The sequence below is a fragment of the Maylandia zebra genome, linkage group LG23 (assembly GCF_041146795.1).
Source record: "Maylandia zebra isolate NMK-2024a linkage group LG23, Mzebra_GT3a, whole genome shotgun sequence".
Lineage (NCBI taxonomy): Eukaryota > Metazoa > Chordata > Actinopteri > Cichliformes > Cichlidae > Maylandia > Maylandia zebra.
The window spans coordinates 6376882-6396859 of NC_135188.1; the positions used below are offsets into that span (position 1 = coordinate 6376882).

The 19978-nt window shown below is 39.2% G+C and overlaps 1 protein-coding gene across 1 annotated transcript; it reads right to left on the reverse strand.

Moving 5' to 3' along the window:
* Positions 1-8418: 8418 nt before the first annotated feature.
* hapln4 (hyaluronan and proteoglycan link protein 4) lies at positions 8419-19685 on the reverse strand. Its single transcript, XM_004554881.3, has 7 exons — positions 19462-19685; positions 18219-18336; positions 13385-13574; positions 12963-13135; positions 11749-11864; positions 11197-11383; positions 8419-9631 (listed from the first exon to the last, which is right to left on the reverse strand). Exons 1-7 carry the CDS (start codon positions 19462-19464, stop codon positions 9240-9242), a joined length of 1179 nt encoding a protein of 392 aa, XP_004554938.1. The 5' UTR covers positions 19465-19685; the 3' UTR covers positions 8419-9239.
* Positions 19686-19978: the final 293 nt, after the last annotated feature.

Here is a 19978-nt window from a genome sequence, read left to right on the forward strand (position 1 = left end):
CATTCCCAACAAACCTTTTTTTTCTCCCACCTATCTCTCTTCCACTCCTCTTATTCTCTCTGTTGCCATTCACACTGTCATTTCCTCTGACTTTGTGTTTCTGCTGAGGCTGTCTCCTTTCTGTCATCTCTTCCAAACAGACCCACAAACTAACACCGCACCTCTGTCCATCTATACACACACACACACACACACACACACACACTCAGACTGTTTCATTACCCTCCTGCTATTTTCTTTCGACCCAATCCGGGAGAGCTGAAAGGACCCAGCATCAGCATGACTCTCACTTCTTGATGACGGAGCTTGACAGCTCACCACCACAGAGAACAGCCAATGTAAAGTTGAAGGCTGGACTGTGGTAAAACTAAAATTCACTATCTTTAGAAGCATCTATAGATGTCAGGGTAAACTCTCCCTTTCATTAGCCGCAGTGCACTCCATTAGATGGTTAACGCTTTCATTAAACTGAACACTGCTGCCTGTTAAAAATGCCCCTCACTCTCGAGGAAAAGTACTCACAATTTAGCCAATTAACCATCTCCAAAAACCAAGTGTTTCTGATGCATAATACGTATCACCAGCATTCTCCTGCCAAATTACACACAGAACACACAAGGCGCTATGAGAGACTGTTCAGAAGGATTGGGTAATTTCTAAATCTATTTCCCATGGGCTCATGTTGCATGAATATGGGGCCATGTTGGTTTAAATCATATAAATGTTGAGAAGTGATTAATAAAAAATATAACTAACACCTAAGGGGATCGTCTCAGGGACATTGCATCAGTTTAATCTTTGCTTGTAATGTCAAAGGTCAATAAATGAATGGTGTCTTTACACATTTGTAGAAAGTTTCTGATACTAGTTTCCCTCTAATCATGGAATATATTACGAAAGCATTAATAAGCTTCCAAAGAGAGTAGAGGTTTCTTTGTTATTTATTGTGACACTGGCACAGCACATGCTGAGAAAACAGGGCAGGATTGTAGTTTCTTTGGAAGATGAGAGCCAGCAGCAGAAGTGTCAAGTTTTCCCTTCAGCAAGCCGTTTTCAGGGACATAACCACACTATCTGTAGTCCACAGAGCCTCAGTGATGACATGCTATCAGTAGTAAAAAATTATAATCTGGCTATAAGATTAGTAATTACAGTAGTTATGAATTATTATGGACAATTAAGTTGTGGCCTTAAGTTGATAAGCCTTGAGTTAATAAGCTATGGCCACATTATAACTAAATTATGCCTATATCTTTATATTGCATATTTACTGAGCACACTGGGTTAGATCTGCACAGTTATTATGAAAGATGAGGCCCGGATAAATTTCAAAAATGGTGTAGAGAAGAAGAGTTGAACAATTGGGGGGAAAAAGCAGCATTCAAACTGTAAAAACTGGCAAGTAAGCACAAGTTCTAATATGCATATTGATTGCTTCTAATTATTATTATTATCATCATTATTATTATTATTGCAGTCATTTGTAAATCTCATAAACCCATATTTTGTTGACAATACAACATAGAAAGCAGAGATGTTAGCTGATTTTTGGATTTGATGGCAAAACGTTTCAAAGGATTGGGACTGGAGAAACAAAAGTCTGGAAAAGTTAGTGATGCTAACAAGAAACAGTTGAGGGAAGATTTGTTCTGCGGTCAGACAAACGTGGACATCCCATCGTCCAGAAAGAGAAAAGGGATGGTACCGCTTGTCATTAGCTCTCAGTTCAAAAGCCCACATTTCTCATGGGCATTAGTGCCTATAGAATGGGCAGCTTACACTTCTGGAAACGCAGCATCAGTAAAATATATACAGGTTTTGTGACATCTTTTTCATAGGCCTTTCATATTTCAGCAAGACGCTGCTAATTCAGATAGTACATCTATTACAACAGCATAGCTTCATCTAGTCCAGCTGCACAACTGGGCTGCCTGTGGTCCAGACCTTTCACCACATTAAAATATTTGGAGTATCATGACATCATTACAAATAAGACTGTTAAAAGAAGACAGGATGCTACACAGTGGTAAACATGGCCCTGTTACTGCCATCAAATTCAAAGTGACCTTATTTTTTTCTTTTGCATTTTAAACATTTAATATGTTTTATGTCTTATTGAGAATTAAACACTGCATTCTTTTTACAGCTTGGGAATTTGGGTTGTAACTTAAACTGATTTTTCTGCATGCCATCAGTAACATGACTAACACTGTCTCTAGTACATCCATGAACATCTGCTTATATGCATATCTGTCTGCTGATTTTTAATGGTTATTGTGGTTCTTAATTTTTTCTTTATCGTGACAACTTTTTGACATGATCGCTAAGGTGGGTTGTTTTGAGAGTTGGATTCTTGAGTGATCTTATTTTGGATCCCTGTCTCAGTCTCATTGCTGCATTGCTGCATTGCTGTTCAGTTGTTGTGATGTCATTACCGCTGGTTTCTCTCTTGAGTTTATTTTCCTTTGCTTTGTACTTTCAGATCTTTTTCTCATCTGTTCAATTCTAACATCTGGCACCTGTAGGCTGTGTGGAGGGTTTTTTTAGGTATACTCTTTCACAGCCCTGACCTGCCAAAATAACACAGTTTCTGTGTTGAAGTTCCTCAGGATTGCACTGCATAGCTTAAAGTCTGTGTCAAGCTGAAGCCTCATGTAAAGACTTCAATAACTGTATGTTAGAATAATCTCACAACATGATAACTACTCAAAGATCTCATTAAAACTCCTGCCAGTGTTAAATAAAAGTTGATTAAATCTTCTATTTATCCTTTGTGTAATAAAAGCTTTATGAAGCCTGTCCTGTGTTGTCAGTAAACATCAGATTTTATATGTGGTCTAGGATCCTAATTTAGTTATCACTTTCCCACATCTTATGAACTTGCAGCCATGGAATATTATTATTTTCACCCATGTCATGGTGGAGCTCTGTAGATAGTAGATAATGTGTGATAATTTTCCACAAAATATCTTGTTGAAGAGGAAGCTAGGTTGAAAAATGTGACCATAAGCAAGGAGGGAGTATAAAGGTTAGAGAGTTTATCAAAAGGCTTTTTTCAATAATTCACATAGAAACTTGATGTAAAAAAACAAAAAAACAAAACATAAATATATAGTTTTACACTAAAAACCTACAGTTTGCACAAGTGTTAAAGGGTTAGTACGTGTTATTAATCTCTGGCTCTCTCCAGCAGATGGCCCCGCCCATCCCTGAGCCTGGTTCTGCCAGAGGTTTCTTCCTGTTAAAAGGGAGTTTTTCCTTCCCACTGTCGCCAAAGTGCTTGCTCATAGGGGGTCATATGATTGTTGGATTTTTCTCTGTATGTATTATTGTAGACTTTACCTTACAATATAAAGCACTTTGAGGCAACTGTTGTTGTGATTTGGCGCTGTATAAATAAAAATGAATTTAATTAAATAAATGTGTTTCCCTCTGGACACATAGCATATGTCCGTATGATAGTCATACTCATCCCATATTTTTACATTCCAACTGTTTTTTACTGTTATTACACCACATGAAATACACAAATCTCTTTCTAACAGCACATTGTGTGTTCCAGTTATTACCCCTTTAAAGCACTTTGTGATTCTTTTTGAAACACCCTGTAAAGGTAGTGTCCAATATTTTGTTATGATCTGAGTTTGTACTGATGAACTTATACTTTCATGTTTAAACGGGATGGATACCAAAAATTCTTTAGATGAGTCCATCACAGTGTGCCAATGAAGCACACCACAAGATGGTGCTAATTTGAGAGGAAAATAGTGGGGACAGGTAGTTTATATACAGGTAAGTGACATAGATATAGATGAGCCTGATCAACTGCGATGTAACTGATCTATGGAGTGCATTGGGTCTGTTATAAAGCAGCTTGTAAGCCAGCAGGTCTGATCTCACAGATGAAGACTTAAATTGAAACACTTGGCTTTGGTTCAGATTGATGCTGCCATAATAAAATAGATAACACACAAAACCCAGAAAAAGTCCTACATTTCCAGTTTGTTCACCTCAAAAACTTCAGGAGCTGTACAAGTCTTTGTTAAGGTCCTTCTTCAGTTGTAATGAACCCCATACCAAAGTGGCCACTAGTGATTAAAGTGTGCTGAAGTATGAACCAACTGATTTTATTATAAGTTAGGTGTTAGTTATTTTCTCAAACCATAAAACTCTGAGTCAATACAGCACCAACATGCACAAACCCAGGACCTCCAATAAGAACACTGCAGCCACCATTAATACACCTTTCAATCATGTGGAAAGTCAAGTGTGAAAAAAGGTAGGGTCACCAACGTCCTCAGCGCAGGTGAAATCAATCCCTCAGTACAATATGGTATTTACCCTGTAACATTTAGTGTTTGTGACTCACTGACATTTCTGTCAAATAGTCAATTTTACTACCAGGTCGCTTCATTCAGAATCAACTGACTCAATATCTGTGCAGCAGTGATAATGCGAGACAATGAAATTCTCACTGTATGAAAGTAACGAAAAAAAGCTTCAGTGCTTCTTTTATTGCCCTTCTTTATGAGAGGAAAGGTGATAATACCTTCCTACAGTTGAAAGTGACACCGCAGCAGATGATTCTGGAAAACAAACTATTAATGTAATTGGATTTCTATTTCATGCCACAACCTGCTGATATGTAACCCACAGGTGAGCTATGAACATCATGCTGCTGTGATAAATTCTGCTTCTTATCAAGCTGTTGCCCAGCATGAACATTTATATTTTAAAAAGCTCTATAAATAAAGATTATGAGCTATATTGGATCATCAGTGTTAATTTATTGTAATGTTTAAAATAATTCAATTTGTGTCAGTTGTGTCTTCAGTTTAAGAACTGCTGCACTGCCGGTCTTTAGGTTTATGAATAATGAATTTAACTTCAGTCACAGAAAGCTTTAATAAAGGAACGAGTTACAATGGATCATCTCTGCAGCTGGAAAAAGAGATATCAGTGGACAAGATGAGCAATTAATCTCAATGTGACAAGCTTTTCTTATTACCCTATATGTCTTTTAATAAAATCCAGACTTGGTAATAAAGTCTTATCATTATTATTATTATTGTTTATATACTGTAGCCTGTATGAAATATCATTGTAAGTATCTAAAATGTGCTTATGAAATCCTTATAAAATCTGTCATATCATTCATTTACCTCATGATGTGTAAGAAATGCGATTAGAAAAAGATACAGGTCATCTTTTTTTATTACCATTTTTACATTTTATGCACTCACCGGACACATTTAACATATTGGAAACCCTCTTTCCTCAGGGATTTTGCTCCATGTTGTCACTATAGCATTGCACAGTTGCTGCAGATTTGTCAGCTGCACACCCATCATTGCAAATCTCCACCACATCACAAAGGTGCTCTAATGGATGGAGATCTGGTGACTGTGGAGGCCATTTGAGTACAGTTCAAAAAAACAGTTTGAGATGATCTGAGTTTTGTGGAATGGCATATTATCCTGTCGGAAGCAGCCATCAGAAGAAGGCTACACTCTGGGCATAAATGGATGGACATGGTCATAAGAAATACTCAGGTAGGCTCTGCTGTTTAACTGATGCTTAATTAATACTAAGGGGTCCAAAGTGTGCCAAGAAAATATCACACATACTGTTACACAACCAACAGCAGCTTGAGTTGTTGATACAAGGCCAGCTGGAGCTATGCTTTCATGCTGTTTATGCCAAATTCTGACACTCCAATATCAATGTTGCAACAATAATCAAGACTCATCAATTTTCCAATCTTTGGGGTCCAATTTCGGTGAGCCCAAGTAAAGTGTAGCCTTAATTCTTAGATGACAGGAATTACACTCGGCATGACTGTTGTAACCCATCTGTGTCACAGTTTGACGTGTTTTTCGTAAAGCGATGCTCTTCTGGTTAATCGAGTTGCGCGGAGGGAGGGGGGCTGGAGCTATCATAATCAGAGGGTGAGAGGCAGGGTACACCCCGGACAGATTGCTAGTCTGTCGCAAGGCTAACACGAAGAGACTGTTTATACTCATATTCACACCACCTATGGGGAATTTAGAATCAGCAGTTAACCTAACCACGCTAATTGCACGTCTTTGAACTGTGGAAAGAAGCCAGAGAGATCTCACACAAACACGAGGAGGACATTCAAACACACACACAGAAAGGCCCCGGCCAGATTGTGAAGTCAAAGTCAGCACCTTCTTGCTGCAAGGCAACAGTGCTAACAACCGCACCACCATGCATTATACATTTAAAGTCACTTGAATCAACTTTATGCTTCATATCTACATGCTTAAATGCATTACACTCCTGCCATGTGAGTAGTTGATTAGATGTGTATGTAAACGAGCACCTGAACAGGTGGAGAGAATGAAGTAGTTAGCAAGTGTATATTTACACAGAGCAAACAGAGATGTAATTAAGAATATTAACTATGGCTGCACTTCAGGGCTGAGGTATTTAGCGTGCCTGTCCACTCAAATGTAAACGAGTTATTGTTTATGGTGCTTTGTTGCCCCTGTATCACTAGTGAAAGGGAACATCTGATGTAATGGCCTAAAGAAATGGTAAAGGTCTAAAACGTCTGAGGTGGAAGAATACGTCTGTGCAGGGAAAAGTGTAATCAGGCTTACAAGTAAACACCTGTGAGGTGCATGTGTCAGTAATATCAGTGTACGTCAGCTATATTGTTTCATTTTGTTTCTCGTGTTTCTTTTCTGTCACTTGACCCCACCCTTCTGCTTCCATCTCAGAGCTGTTCGGAGGGCCTGACTTCTGTCACAGGCTGATAAATGAGAGCCAGCACCAGATCGTTCCTCTGTATTCACTGTGTGGCAGTTCTGTTGTTACAGGGTCACCTAATTTCATTTCATGCTCAAAAGAAAAGGCGGTGAAAGGACCTTATGAAATGAAAGCAGTACGACGGTCATACTCAAAAATTTGAGTAGGGTTTTTTTTCTGGTTTCCTTTCAAAGCTCACTTCTGTTCAGTCTTTCATTTTAAATAAAGGGATTCTAAAAAAGCTTTGCCATTTTGTCTCGTCAAACTTTCGCCTGCCTGGCCTGTTGTGTCTGTAGTTTGTGCTGGTGTCACAAAATTGGTTTGATTGGTGGCTACAGTTACTGCTATTATGTTCACAAAAGCATAGTGTGCACATTTCATTTCAGAGTTGGCAGTCAGAGTCTAAAATATCGCCTCTTATTTACAGTGACCTCACTCTTACATAATCGAGATGCTGTTTAAATGCCATCCACTGTAAATATCAAATGGCTTACCGTCACAATCCCGAGCACAATAAAAAAAACAGCTGAATTACTTCATTACTGATGTGCAGAATACGCAATCCTTCGTAAATTATAAATGCCACAGTTAATCAAGTAGGACTTTGCTCATTAATTTAGTGGCTCTGCCTAATGTCACAAAGTAGAACAAACTAATGGGACTGGGTAAAGTGCTCAGCAAATCATTAGAATCTTCACCTTTGATGATTGACGTCATCTCAAAGGAAAAAAAACGGCACAAAGACGTCAACATGTAGCAAACAGAGGTGATTGTTTGTCACGGACAGCATTTATTTCATGGTGCTGGACTTGCCATGAACTTGACTTAATTACAAGCTGCCTGTTGCTATGACGATGACATGGTTTGTTCTGCTGTGTTGGTGCAGTGCCAACATGTTTCCGCTCAGAGCTGTGTTCGCTGCTCAGCAGCTTCTGTCACTGGCAAACAATCAAACGTGCGAGGAAGACAAAAGCACAAAAAACATTAGTGTGACACCCACAAAATTGATTATGAACACAAAAGTAAAAATCTTAAGTCTCACGTGAGACTGAAAACTAAGAAGTTGGGTGGAAATTTAATGGTATGAACTTTGCTCCTCTGCTTTTTCTTCCAACACCACTATCAGGTTTGTTTTGTTTTAAATGACTTTGTTCCATACTTATCCCTGGGTCTGTTATTTTGAGTTGTAAAGAGTGTGGTACACTGGCAGGTATGACTGCATGTAATGTCGATTTTAGTGCCAATTCTAGGTACTGTAGCTAGTTAACAGCAACAGACTTTTTTCAGGGATCAGCATTGTTGTCTGTTTTGCTATTGTCTGGTATTCATGCATGGTAACTATCACCCTCACTTTAGTAGAAGTTTTTAATGTGTGGCTAAAACGGCAAGAAGCTGTAAATATAAAAGCAAAATACAGCAGCGAGTTCGACAACCATGTTCAAATTTTGACATCTTCCTTTCTGGTGAATGCACAACCTGTGAAATTTTAAGATACTACTGCCCTGCTGAGTATTACACACTACTCAACTAAGCAGTCTAGATGTACAGTGTTTACTGCATTGCTTCTGTCTGAAAGTATTTCATTTCAGTTTTCACCCAAATTCAGAAAGATTTCATCGAGGGAAAGAAGTGCACCGACACAAGTTCAAACCAAAACTTTTATTTTCTTCTTGAATATCCATTCATTCAGTAGTTGCAAACATCCTCAGTTATAAAGATCACTGCATTTAGCAATGACAGTGCAATCGGTGGCTCTGTGCAGTCAACAGCAATTACTGTAGCTTGTGTTCATGTTAATTCAGCCCTGTGATCTACTCGCAGCCAAACAATACATGCTTGCTTAGGTTTTCGTTAAGGTGCTGCCTTAATAAAGGACTATGTGTTTAAAGTGCAATTATTCTAGTTCAGCATTTACTACTTGTTCTTCAGCTCTGAGGATGCGATTGTGAGGTCTTAATGACATTGTGCAGAGGGTTGCTCACCAAGCAACCAATCAGATATAGGCAGGTACAATAAAAACTGTGAATCTTGGATATTTTTTTTTCTGCCTGCCATGCAGCTCATCCCATTTCTCTCTCAGTAATGAATATTTTCACCCTGGCATCAGGATCACAGCGGGGTCCAAAGCATGATTCACTCACACATGTAAACAAGATCATTTATGTTAGACTCTCTGATCTGAGTGATGATCAAGCCGCTATTAATTCTTGCAGTTTTCCGGGTACAGATGTGCTAACAGTCACTCGTGATAGCTGAATGACTCAAAACGAAAGGAAAACCACCCTTATAAAGATGTCATCCTTAATTTTACACAGCCTTGTTCTTCTCTCTGGCAATTCTGCAAATGAGTGCATCTTGTCTCTGAGTGTTTTTTGCTTTTTTTTAAATGTGATGAATGAAATCTGGCTGCTAGGCGACAGTCAAATCTGAAATTGCATCCCCCTCCTGCTCTCAGTCTTCCTACTTTAAATCACCTTTGTGGCGTTCACGGGGATGCTGTTGCTGCTCTTCCTCTTTGTCAAACTCGCTATAGTGCTTTTTGTCTTCCCAGTTCCACCCACTGCTTCATCCTTGTTTTCACGAAAACAGTAGACTCCGTAGAGGCGGAATTTTTTATCAGGGAAGCCAAGGTTTCGGACTCCTGGCTGGGATCCTCCACAGCGAGAACGGGGGTTGACTATGGGGTACCGAATGCTGCCATCCTCAAGCCAGCCTGCTTCACAGCGGTCCAGGAGTTGAAACTTCCACGCTGCATAAAGCTGACCCACTTTGGCCGCCACTGAACCGTCTCGAATGCACGCCTTAATCGCCTCCGCATAGTTCACCTTCTTGAAGCGCTTGAGGAAATACACTTTGCCTAAGGCGGAAAAAAAGAGAGAGGCGAAGGAAAGTTGTTTGTTGTAAGAACATGTTAAAAGGTGAAGGAAAACAGAGTCAGTGCATTGTTCAGGGGGGCAGAAGAGAAGCGAATGAGAGAAGAAAGCCCCAGAGACAAGCTAAGCCCTGAGGGTAGATATTCACAGTTTTCCTGGCCTCTCTGCCTGATTGTGTTCAGAATATCAAGTCATTCCAACAACCGTCTGGGCTGCTGCTCAAAAAATCGAAAGGTAATACTGTATCAGCAGGCAGAAGTCTAAAATTACTCTTAAAATGCTTCAATTTTTTGCTTTCTTCATACCTCTGAGGAGACTTTTCGCCTGGCAGTATATTAAAGTATATCGGTATCCTGATAAGCTAACTAGTTTGAACTGAGCTGAATCACAAGTACGTTCACCTAAGAAAGCAGCACAGAATAAACAATCTAACCAAGAATAAACGTCTGCTGGTTTCTAAAGCCAACGGTTTATGAAAATCATCTCAGCGAGCAAAGCTTTGCAGTTGGCTCAGTTATTGATTTTATGCTTGTTTATGTGACTGGTGGCTATTAGAGAGGCAGAATATTGTCTCATATTTCCCCAGTGGACTTTCAGTAAATGCATTTCAGCTGGACCGAGACACAGCATCGGTCACAACCGCTGCTCAAACCTCCTGCCCACAACAGACTGTCCACAGTAATTAACACACAAGGGAAGCCATGAGCAATTGTTTAAGGTTTCTGTCAAACCACCTTTTTCTCACTAAGGAAAGGCACTGGTTATTTTAAAACAGTTTGTGATTCAATAAAATCATTTTAAACTGTTTTTAAAACTTCTTAAACACGGATGCAGACTCAAACCACAGCAGTTGAACAGTTCAACAAGCCGAACTTCTTCTCACTAAGAGTTAAATGTGAAGCTCAGTATCTATGACTCTTTAGGGGCTACATACCAGCATAAACTCTAGAAGGTTGTACTATTCCTTGGCAGGTACATTTAACTTCTAGTCTTTCTGTCTGCCTATTCCCCCAACAAGAAATATTTTGCCAGTTGCAAATCTGAGTATAGCAGTTTATTCTTATAATAATCAACGTGGGCTTTTTATATACTGTCTACTCTGAGCCAAGGTGTCTTTCTGGAATAACTTTTGACTACACATACCTTTCCTCCAGTAAAACTCTTTTACTTTTCTTTTTTTTTTTTTTGTTTAGGCTTGTGAACATGAAGGTAGCATGTGCAGACTCTCTGTGGGAATGTGATGTAAATCAAAGAACAGGGAGATGAAAGGCAAGGCTTTCTACCCAGAGGACACTGTGGCCCTAGCAGGGCTGAATCAACATACCCTGATTTAAAACCAATGGCCTAAGGCCTCAAAGATCACAGGGAGAGATCAGAGATCTCATTTCCCCCTGGTCTACCACTCATGAAACATCCTATTTTTAAAAGTAGCAGCATGACAAAGTAGCACTTGAAAGCTTTTGTTCTTTCTTAATATCATGTCACAGATACTTGATAGCACTTCTTATTTGTTGTATTGTCATGTATGTCATGTATCTCCATCTCTCACCGTTGAGCTTGGAAGTGAAGCAGAAAGCATCATAACGCTCATCTTCTTTGTGCCTATAGCCGTAGTTTCGAACACCAGCTGGGGTGTCCTTACGTCCGCACTCGTCCCTGGGATGAGAGATAGGGTACTGAACTGAGCCGTCCTCCAGCCATCCAGCATTACACCAGTCTAGTCCCTCCAGCCATGCCTGCAGAAGAAGATAATGTAGGTCAGTGGGTCGATCTAAAGGATTAAAGAAATTATAAAGAGGGGAACAAATTCAGTTTATCTCTTGTGACATAACTCCATTGCACTTGACTTTACTCCATAAAGCCTCTAAGAGTTGGAGGACTGACCTGCAGTAAAATTCCTGATCTCCATATTCTTAATTCCAGACTTACTACTGCTCTAAAAAGTTAATGACATCAGTAAGTAAGCATATTGTAATAACTAAAAAAGTACCTGTAGACTAATGTACTATGGATGGTGTTATCTCTATGCATCCTAACTAGCAATACCTTCTCAGTATGACATACCGTCCATGTTTAATTCAATTAAAGTATGTGTATTCACCTTGTGCAGTTGAGAATGAGAAGCTAGAATGGCATCCTGCTTTTTGCAAGCATCCTCAGCCTGGTAGTAGTTGAGCTTGTAGCGCCCCTCACGGGGATAGTAGGGAAAGACCACTCCTACAGGCGACAGAATCAAAGTAGGAAGCTGTAAATGTCTTTAGTTTTTCTGAATTTCATACAGACATTAAAATTATAAGATTTATTTTAGGTATTTAGTTATTCCAAAGTTAACAAATTCCTTTGTCGCAGCAATTAAAATTAAATTAAACACCACAGACATATAGAGTCAGGTAAAAAAAAAATGAATAATGAAGAGAGAAAGTGAAGAGATATGTGCTGTCTTGGAAAACACAAGGTGCACCCTTTATGCTTCCATGGGAATTAAAAGCCAAAGTTGCAGCCAGGTGCACTTGATTAACGGATCGTGAGAAAGCGTGAGGAACTCTATAAAAATAGTGTTGGCAGTTTGCTGTACTGGTGCATTCAGATGTGTGTTAACACCCTGGGAACAGAAGCGATTGTTACTGTCCATCAGTCTTGAAAGGATAATAACGACATTTCTAAGCAATTTAAAGTCCATGATTGTACAGTGAGAAAGATTATTCACAACTGGAAAACATTCAAGACAGTTGCTGATCTTCCCAGGATTGGAAATCCTAGAAGATTTACCACAAGGTCAGACCCTAAAAGAAAGAAGAAGAAGAAGAAGAAACAAGGAGCTACATCTCAGACTCTACAGGCCTCTGTTAGTATGCTAAATGGGTTGTTTGGAAGGGTCTCCAGGAGAAAGTCTCTAGTGTTAAATTCAAGTCCAAAATGCTGGGGCAGCACCTTGAGATGACTCTGCATAAACAATGAGCTGAAGCAATGCTGTAAAGAAGAGTAACAAGTAATAAGTAAAATGTATAGATCAATCAATTAAAATGCAGTATGACAGTTAACTTAATAAGACAAAAACAAATTTGAAATCATAAATTCAATAAGATAAGTATACCTTTAAATAACAGTATTTAATAATAATATCATTATATAACAGAACAAAAATCTTCATCTTCAAATTCAACAAAGCAAACTAAAAAATCATTTAAAATGACTTTAAAAATACATGCATATAAGATGGCATTTAGGTCTCACAGTATAACAGTGTGCAATGCGGTGAACTCAAATAAACTGAACATTTCAACAAAATTTCCTACAAATGGCCCAGAGCCTGACCTTCTAAGTCAAGGTTGACAAATCCTGTATCGTCTTCCATGTCGTTAGTGACCTCACACTCGTAGCGTCCATAGTCCTCCAGCGTGACATTTTGGATGATCACCGATGCGTCGCCTGGTCCTGCTTGCTCCAGAAACACACGGCCACGATACGATCCAAACACACGCTGCTGCCTGGAGAGATTTGAAAGACACTCATTGTCCTCAAAACAGCTGCTGTTAGCAAAATGATTGAAAAATGCTCCAACCTGAGAAAATACTTGGATGATAAACTGTGTGTGACAGAGTTTATTATGTCAGTGCATCTTATCAATAAAATTAGCGAAACTAAAGCAAATTTGGAAAAAAAAAAATCATGAAATCATAATTAGTTAAAACAAAAGTGCAAGATGAATCAACTGAGAATAACGATGCAGAATTTACTTTCCCAGTGCTACAAAGACGTCCTCGAACTGCAGCGTGTCCGTCACTTTGGTCCATTTAATCCTGATGCGAGCAGGATCGACGTTCTCCGGCTCATGATGGAATCTGCAGGGCAAAGTGATGGAGCCACCCCGATGTGTCACCACTTTACCAGGGGCAGTCTGCACAATCACGGCTCCAGTGTCGTCCTCTGAAAGGAAAGAAGAAGGAGGGAAAATTGGCTCAGTTTATTTCACTGCTACTGATGGAAGATTTTTAGTAATATATTCTTTTATATGCAGGTTTGTGGCTAATATTTCTTTTTCTTATTACTAAACAGAAGTCTATTTTGGGAAATATGCGACCCATACTTGTAACTGTAATCATGAAATTCAGTCTCTGAATCTATTTGTGAGGCTTATCTCTCTAAGATGCCTGCAAAAATTGAATCAGCATCAGCTAATAAAGCGTGTGCTGTTTACTTGTGCCATCACATTACTGCTCCGGTAATTGAGCATATCAACAGAGGAGAACGTTTTTTTCCTATCGAAGGGTCCAGCAAGCAGCACACTCATCTTCCTGTCTGCTCTATCATGACATTACTCACTCTACAATTTTAACCTCCACTTCTGCAGAGAGCGATTCACCAAAATTACCCAAGACTAATGGTAACCACAGTCCTCTTCCTCCAAATGGACAATAACAAGACCTGTTTAGCATTTTTGGCAGACATTTGTTCAGACGCTCTGTGTGCACACGCACCTAGGCAACCAAAGACTCACAACATGTGTGGGGTAAACATTTAAAATGTTTAATGAGCAGCTGCAAAAGGTTTTCTGCTATGTTGTGACCAGATAAAGGCACCTACAATTATCCATGCCAGCCAGAAATTAGTCCTGTCACTACTTACTGGTCTCTGCAAAGTTGTTTATCACCATCACAAATAAAAGCATCAAGTGATGTTTAATCAAAACTTTGAGCGCATTATTTCTCAGCGTTGGAGGTTATGTTGTGACATACTTATGTTAAGCCAAATAACACAAAGTTAACATTTTCATTAGGTTTTAAAAATTTCCAGCAGTGATAGTGTTTTCAGATCCAAGGGGTTCATCAGTCACTTTTAAAAAGGGTCACACTGTTTACTCTGGGGATCTGCAAATGTTTTAACCCTCCTGCTGTTTCATCTTCACTTCACCTTTTCTTAAATTAACATTGTTTGGCTGCTTTATGCTTCTAAATCATAATTTAATGTGGACTTTCATTCAAGTCAGTTTTATTTAAATAGTGGCAAATCACAACACTTGCCTCAAGGCGCTTTGTATTGTAAGGTAAAGAGCCTACAATAATACAGAGAAAACCACAGCAGTCAGATGACCCACTATTAGTAAGCACTTGGTAACAGTGGGAAGGAAAAACTCGCTTTTAACAGGAAGAATAGGCAGAACCAGCCATGGAAGCATGGCTTTTCATCTGTTGAAATCTGCTTCAACCTGTTGGGGATGAGGGAAAGGAGACAGTACAGGCAATACTGTGGAAGAGAGCCAGAAATTAATAATGACAAATGATTAAATGCACAGTGTTTTATAAACATACACAGAGTGAAAAGAGGTGAGTGAGGAAAAAACAGTGCATCATGGGAAGCCCCCAGCAGCACCATAACTAAGGGAGGAATCAGGGTCACCTGATGCAGCCTTAACTATTTGTTTTATCAAAATGGAAAGTATTAGGCCTACTCTATAAAAAGTGGTGAGGGTGTCTATCTCCTGAATCCAAATTGGGAGCTGGTTCCACAGAAAGTTGAAGGCTCTGCCTCCCATTCTGCTTCTAATTACAGAGGAATCACAAGAAAACCCGCAATCTGAGAGCAAAGTGCTCTGATGGAGTGATATGGTGCCGTGAGGTCTTTAAGATAAGATGATTATTGATCATTCAACACCCTGTATGTGAGGAGAAGGATTTAACAGAGAGCCAATGAAGAGGCTAATATGGAAGAAATATGCTATCTCTTTCTAGTCCTGTCAGTACTCTCACTGCAATATTTTGGCTAAACTGAAGGCCTTTCAAGGATTTTTTTAGGACAGCCTGATAATAGTAAATTACAAAAGTACAGCCTAGAAATAAATAAATTCATGAACTAGTTTCAGCATCACCCTGAGAAAAGTTTTTAATCTTAAAGACATTGTGCAAACGCAAAAGTAGTCCTACACATCCTGGTCAGAAACAACTCCATGGTTACTGACAGTGCTACAGCAGACCAAGGTAATGCCATCCAGAGCAAGCATCTAGTTAGACACCATGTTTCTAGGTTTTTTGGGGATGAGTTCATAACCTAGGTTTCATCTGAATTCAGAAGCAGGAAACAGGTCACCCAGATCTTTAAATATTTAGGACATTTTTGTAGTTCAATGATTTGCTTTGTGTAGTATGGCTTCATTGATCGATAAAGCTGAGTATCATCTGCATAACAATGAAAATGTATGTTATGCCTTTGAATGATACTTTCTAAGGGAAGCATGTTTAATGAAAATAGAATTGGTTCCAGTATCGAATCCTGTGGAAGTACATAATTACACCTTTAACACGTAACCTCTAATACCTGTAAAACATTATGGTCAATGATGTGGTGAGTGATACCTGCACTGAGGTCTAACAGGAAAAGCACAGAGATGAGTCCACTGTCAGATTCCATAAGAAGATCATTTGTAAACTTCACTAATGCTGTTTCTGTGCTGTGATGAACTGAAAAAGCCTGACTGAAATTCTTCAAATAAACCACTCCTCTGGAGATGATCAGATTTTAGGCCTACAGAGGATTTCAACATTAACTATTTCATTCATCTTCTAGTCTAAACACAGTGTAGAAAAAGAGTAGAAAGCAAGTGTGTGACTCAAGTGAGCCAGTACCCGACTGACTTAAGTTTTCCATCATGTTTTAAAATGTCCAGTCTAGAAACAACCTAAAAGGAATAGGAATTGATGAAACATAAAGTACATCATATTTCAGTTTTAGGATTTTGCATGTCAGGACAGAAAAAAAGAAACATTTTGTCCTTAACAGGCCTAAAGATTATGTAAATAAAACCTCAGATGAACAACAAAATGTGGCATATTGCATTTAAAAATAGTCATTAATCGTTTATTTGTTTGTTTAAATGCAAAAGCAATGTGTGAAAAACTATTCACCGTTACTGCTTCCATGGGAACTGAGTGGGAAAGTCACAACCAGGCGCTGCTAATAAAATGCACTTGATTAAATGGTCATCAAAACGTTTGAGCATCTCTATAAAATCAAATCTAATCAAAGCCAAGAACGGAAGACAGAGAAACAATTGTTACCACCTATCAGTCGGGGAAGAATAATAAGGCCATTGCCAAGCAATTTGAAGTCCATCATTCTGCAGTGACAAAGATTATTCAGAAGTAGAAAACAATCAAGCCAGATGCCAATCTTCCCAGGAGTGGACATCCCAGCAAATTCACCCCAAAGTCAGAATGTGCAAAACAAAAGATACATCTCAAACTCTGCAGGCTTCAGTTTGCATGTCAAATGTAAAATTTGTGAAAGGGCGAACTGAACAGTTACAGCCTATTTGGAAGGTTTGCAAGGGGAAAGCCACTTTTCTCTAAAAAGAGCATTGCATCATGGCTTAGGTTTGCAGGGCTGCATGTGAACAGACTGCAAGAACAATGTCCTTTGAACAGACAAGACCAAAGTGGAGATGTCTGGCCATAATCCACAGTGCCACACTTAGTGAAAACGAGAGTATCAAAGTGTTTTAGGGCAACACAGTGGTTAGCACCCTCACCTCACAGCAAGAAAGGTCACCAGTGGTCTTTCTGTGTGGATCTCTCTTAGGGGCTTCTCCTCAGGTACTCTGGCTTCCTCCCACAATCCAAGGACATGCTTGTTAGCTTAATTTGTCATTTTATTTTGCCCGTAGGTATCAGTGTGAGCCTGAATGATTGTCCACCTCTCTGTGTTAGCACTGCAACAGACAGCAACCTTTTCAGGGTGTACCCTCACTTTCACCCCATGACTGCTGTCATGAACTGAGAGTGAGTGTGCTTCACGAACCTGTACCTATTTGTATCTAGAAGCTGATAAATTCACGAAGTACCAGCATGTCTGTAACACATAAACTACATGAATAAATAAAATTATAAACGTTATGTTGAACAACAGCAAGAATTCAATTATTTTAAACTGTTTTATTTCAAGAGAAAATAGATCTTTTTAGCTTTTACTCTGAAGGTAATATAGACAACCAGAAGTACTGCAGTCAATAGTTTAATCTTTGACATTCTCTATTTTTCTGACAAGACAAACGTTTATCTCGGTCCTCAGGTGGGCAGTGTTTAATTGGGTGCTCACAGTTCTGATAATGAACAAAAGTGAAAGCTTTGCTTGTGAAGATTATCATTGTTACAAAATGGCCAAGGCGGTTTTGTCTGCACAGCCCAATGTCACGGAAATGAATGAATAAAATCGCAATTGCCAAGAAATTCTGCACAAAATACTGTGGGATGTGGAATATATTATATATTAATGTGAATACAGGTGCACTGAGTTTGGAGAGTTAGTGGAGAGCTCCGGATCCCAAAGCCCATAAAAAGTTAAAGAAGTCTATTTTGCTTGGACTCTAAGATAACCCAGCTGAGGTTAATAAAGCTGTTCAGATTTTTCCAGTAACTTTTCCACCAACTTTTTATTACTATCTTAGTAAAAAAAAAAAAAAAAATCCTGAAGAAACTCTACATATCATTCATGTTATTGAGCAGATAAATGCAAATCAAGATCTCCTCACCTTGGAGAAGTGTAATTGTTCATACAAATGAAAGTGTTAACTGGTCTTACCAAGAACATGCACCACTTTCCTCCTTCCTTTCTCTATGCCAGCAGGCGAGGAAGATACCGAGAGAGCAGAAGTCAGGATAAATGCCACAAAGATCAGAGGCTGGAGCTCCTTTGAGAACTGCAAGAAAGGACAGCTCATACATGACAACCAGCGCAATCGGAAACAACTTAGTAGAACTTGCTGGCAGTGCCTTGTAGTAGTTGAGCTTGACAGTGTCAACTTTGATACATCCTAAACAAGTAGGATAAAATCAACATTTCCTAGCACTTTCCAGCAATAATAAAACTCAACCAGAAAATGCATATATTGCCTGTTTAAATGCTCTGCACTGAAGCTGGTAACCAAATGGCTGAAAACAGACAATCAATTATATTAATCAATTTTTTAGCTCACAGTCACAGCACAAAAGAGAAGCATAGTTCTCACAGCATAGTTTAAACTTATAGCTTGTTTGCTATTTTTTATCTGCACTGCCATGTGTCTCAATTAAGAACTGGAAGTATTTTAAAGATTTTTTTTTCAGTGAAAAGTCCTGGATCAGAGGCAGCCAGCTAGTAAACAAAAGACTACACACAGGAACAACACAAACATCATGGCAGCTACTGAAGAAAAACATAAATGTGGTATTTGTTGTTGTTATCATACACATTAGACATAAGGACTGTTATTACCTGTTCTCTGGCAGGTACCACAAAAGGGTAACTTTGCTAAAAATAAATAAATAAACACAATTCTCCCTGAATGCTATTGTTTCACAGGAGAGTGTGTAATGCATGGACAGAGCCAGCATGTGACACCAGTGTTTCTGCTGCATCAATATATCCATGATTGGTCGAGGGGATGGTGCAATGCAAACCACTCTGCATATGCAGAGGTCAGAGTTTCACTTCATTGTGTATGGAATAAAATCATTATAATAGTCATCTTAAAGGTGTCAAGGCAAATGCTGCCACTGCATGCACTGCTAGAGGTCTGCAATGTCAGCGTCACCTGTGAATAATCCCTTCCTATGAAACAGCTCTGGTGCACCACATAAATTCTGAACATGAATTCAGGCCTCAGTGAAGCAGAGTAACTAAAGCAGCAGCTATTTTACATGCACATTGCACACTATAAACAGCCCTGCTGCATCATTTCTCTCAAGGTTAGTCCAATGATCATCCCTGCAGCTGCACGGTAACGTAGCACACAGAACTGCCGAGCAGAGCCATACTATCCGAGCATAGAAGTGTATGAACTTACCATGGCTATCACAACAGGATTAATGCCTGGATGATGACGATGTGATGCTGTGAAGCGTTTAACTCCTCAGCAAGGCTAAACGCTGATCTGCAGCAGCACTCACCTCTCTCTTGCACCCCCCACCCCCCACCTTTCTCTCTGTTTCCAGTCCCATTGCTGTTCTCTCACTCTGCAGGGGAACCACCAGTGTTTGTGGGTCGTTCCCGCAGTCCTCCGATGACGCAGCACATATTTGATTGTGCACTGTGCGTGGATACGTCTTCTCTGCATTATAAAGCCAATTAGAGTGTCACTTATTCGACTGTCACATTGATTCAGTTAATGTGGTGAAAGCTTATTTACTTTCAGGCAAACCAATGTTTCTTTTCAAGATCAATATCAATAATAGAAACTGTTTGCATGAAATGCTGACTGAGAATTAAGATTGATTGTTGTATTCAAGACAAATCAAATTCACTTAGATAACTTTATGGCTGAGTAAGAGAAAGGTAATAAAGAGTGCACTTTGAGCTCAAGT

Excerpts from the sequence above, each read along its gene's own strand:
- hapln4 (XM_004554881.3), bottom strand. Across the intron at positions 13,575-18,218 it reads GAAAGTGGTGCATGTTCTTG|AGGACGACACTGGAGCCGTG; the intron begins GTAAGACCAGTT and ends CTTTCCTTTCAG. Across the intron at positions 13,136-13,384 it reads GTCTTTGTAGCACTGGGAAA|GCAGCAGCGTGTGTTTGGAT; the intron begins GTAAATTCTGCA and ends AAATCTCTCCAG.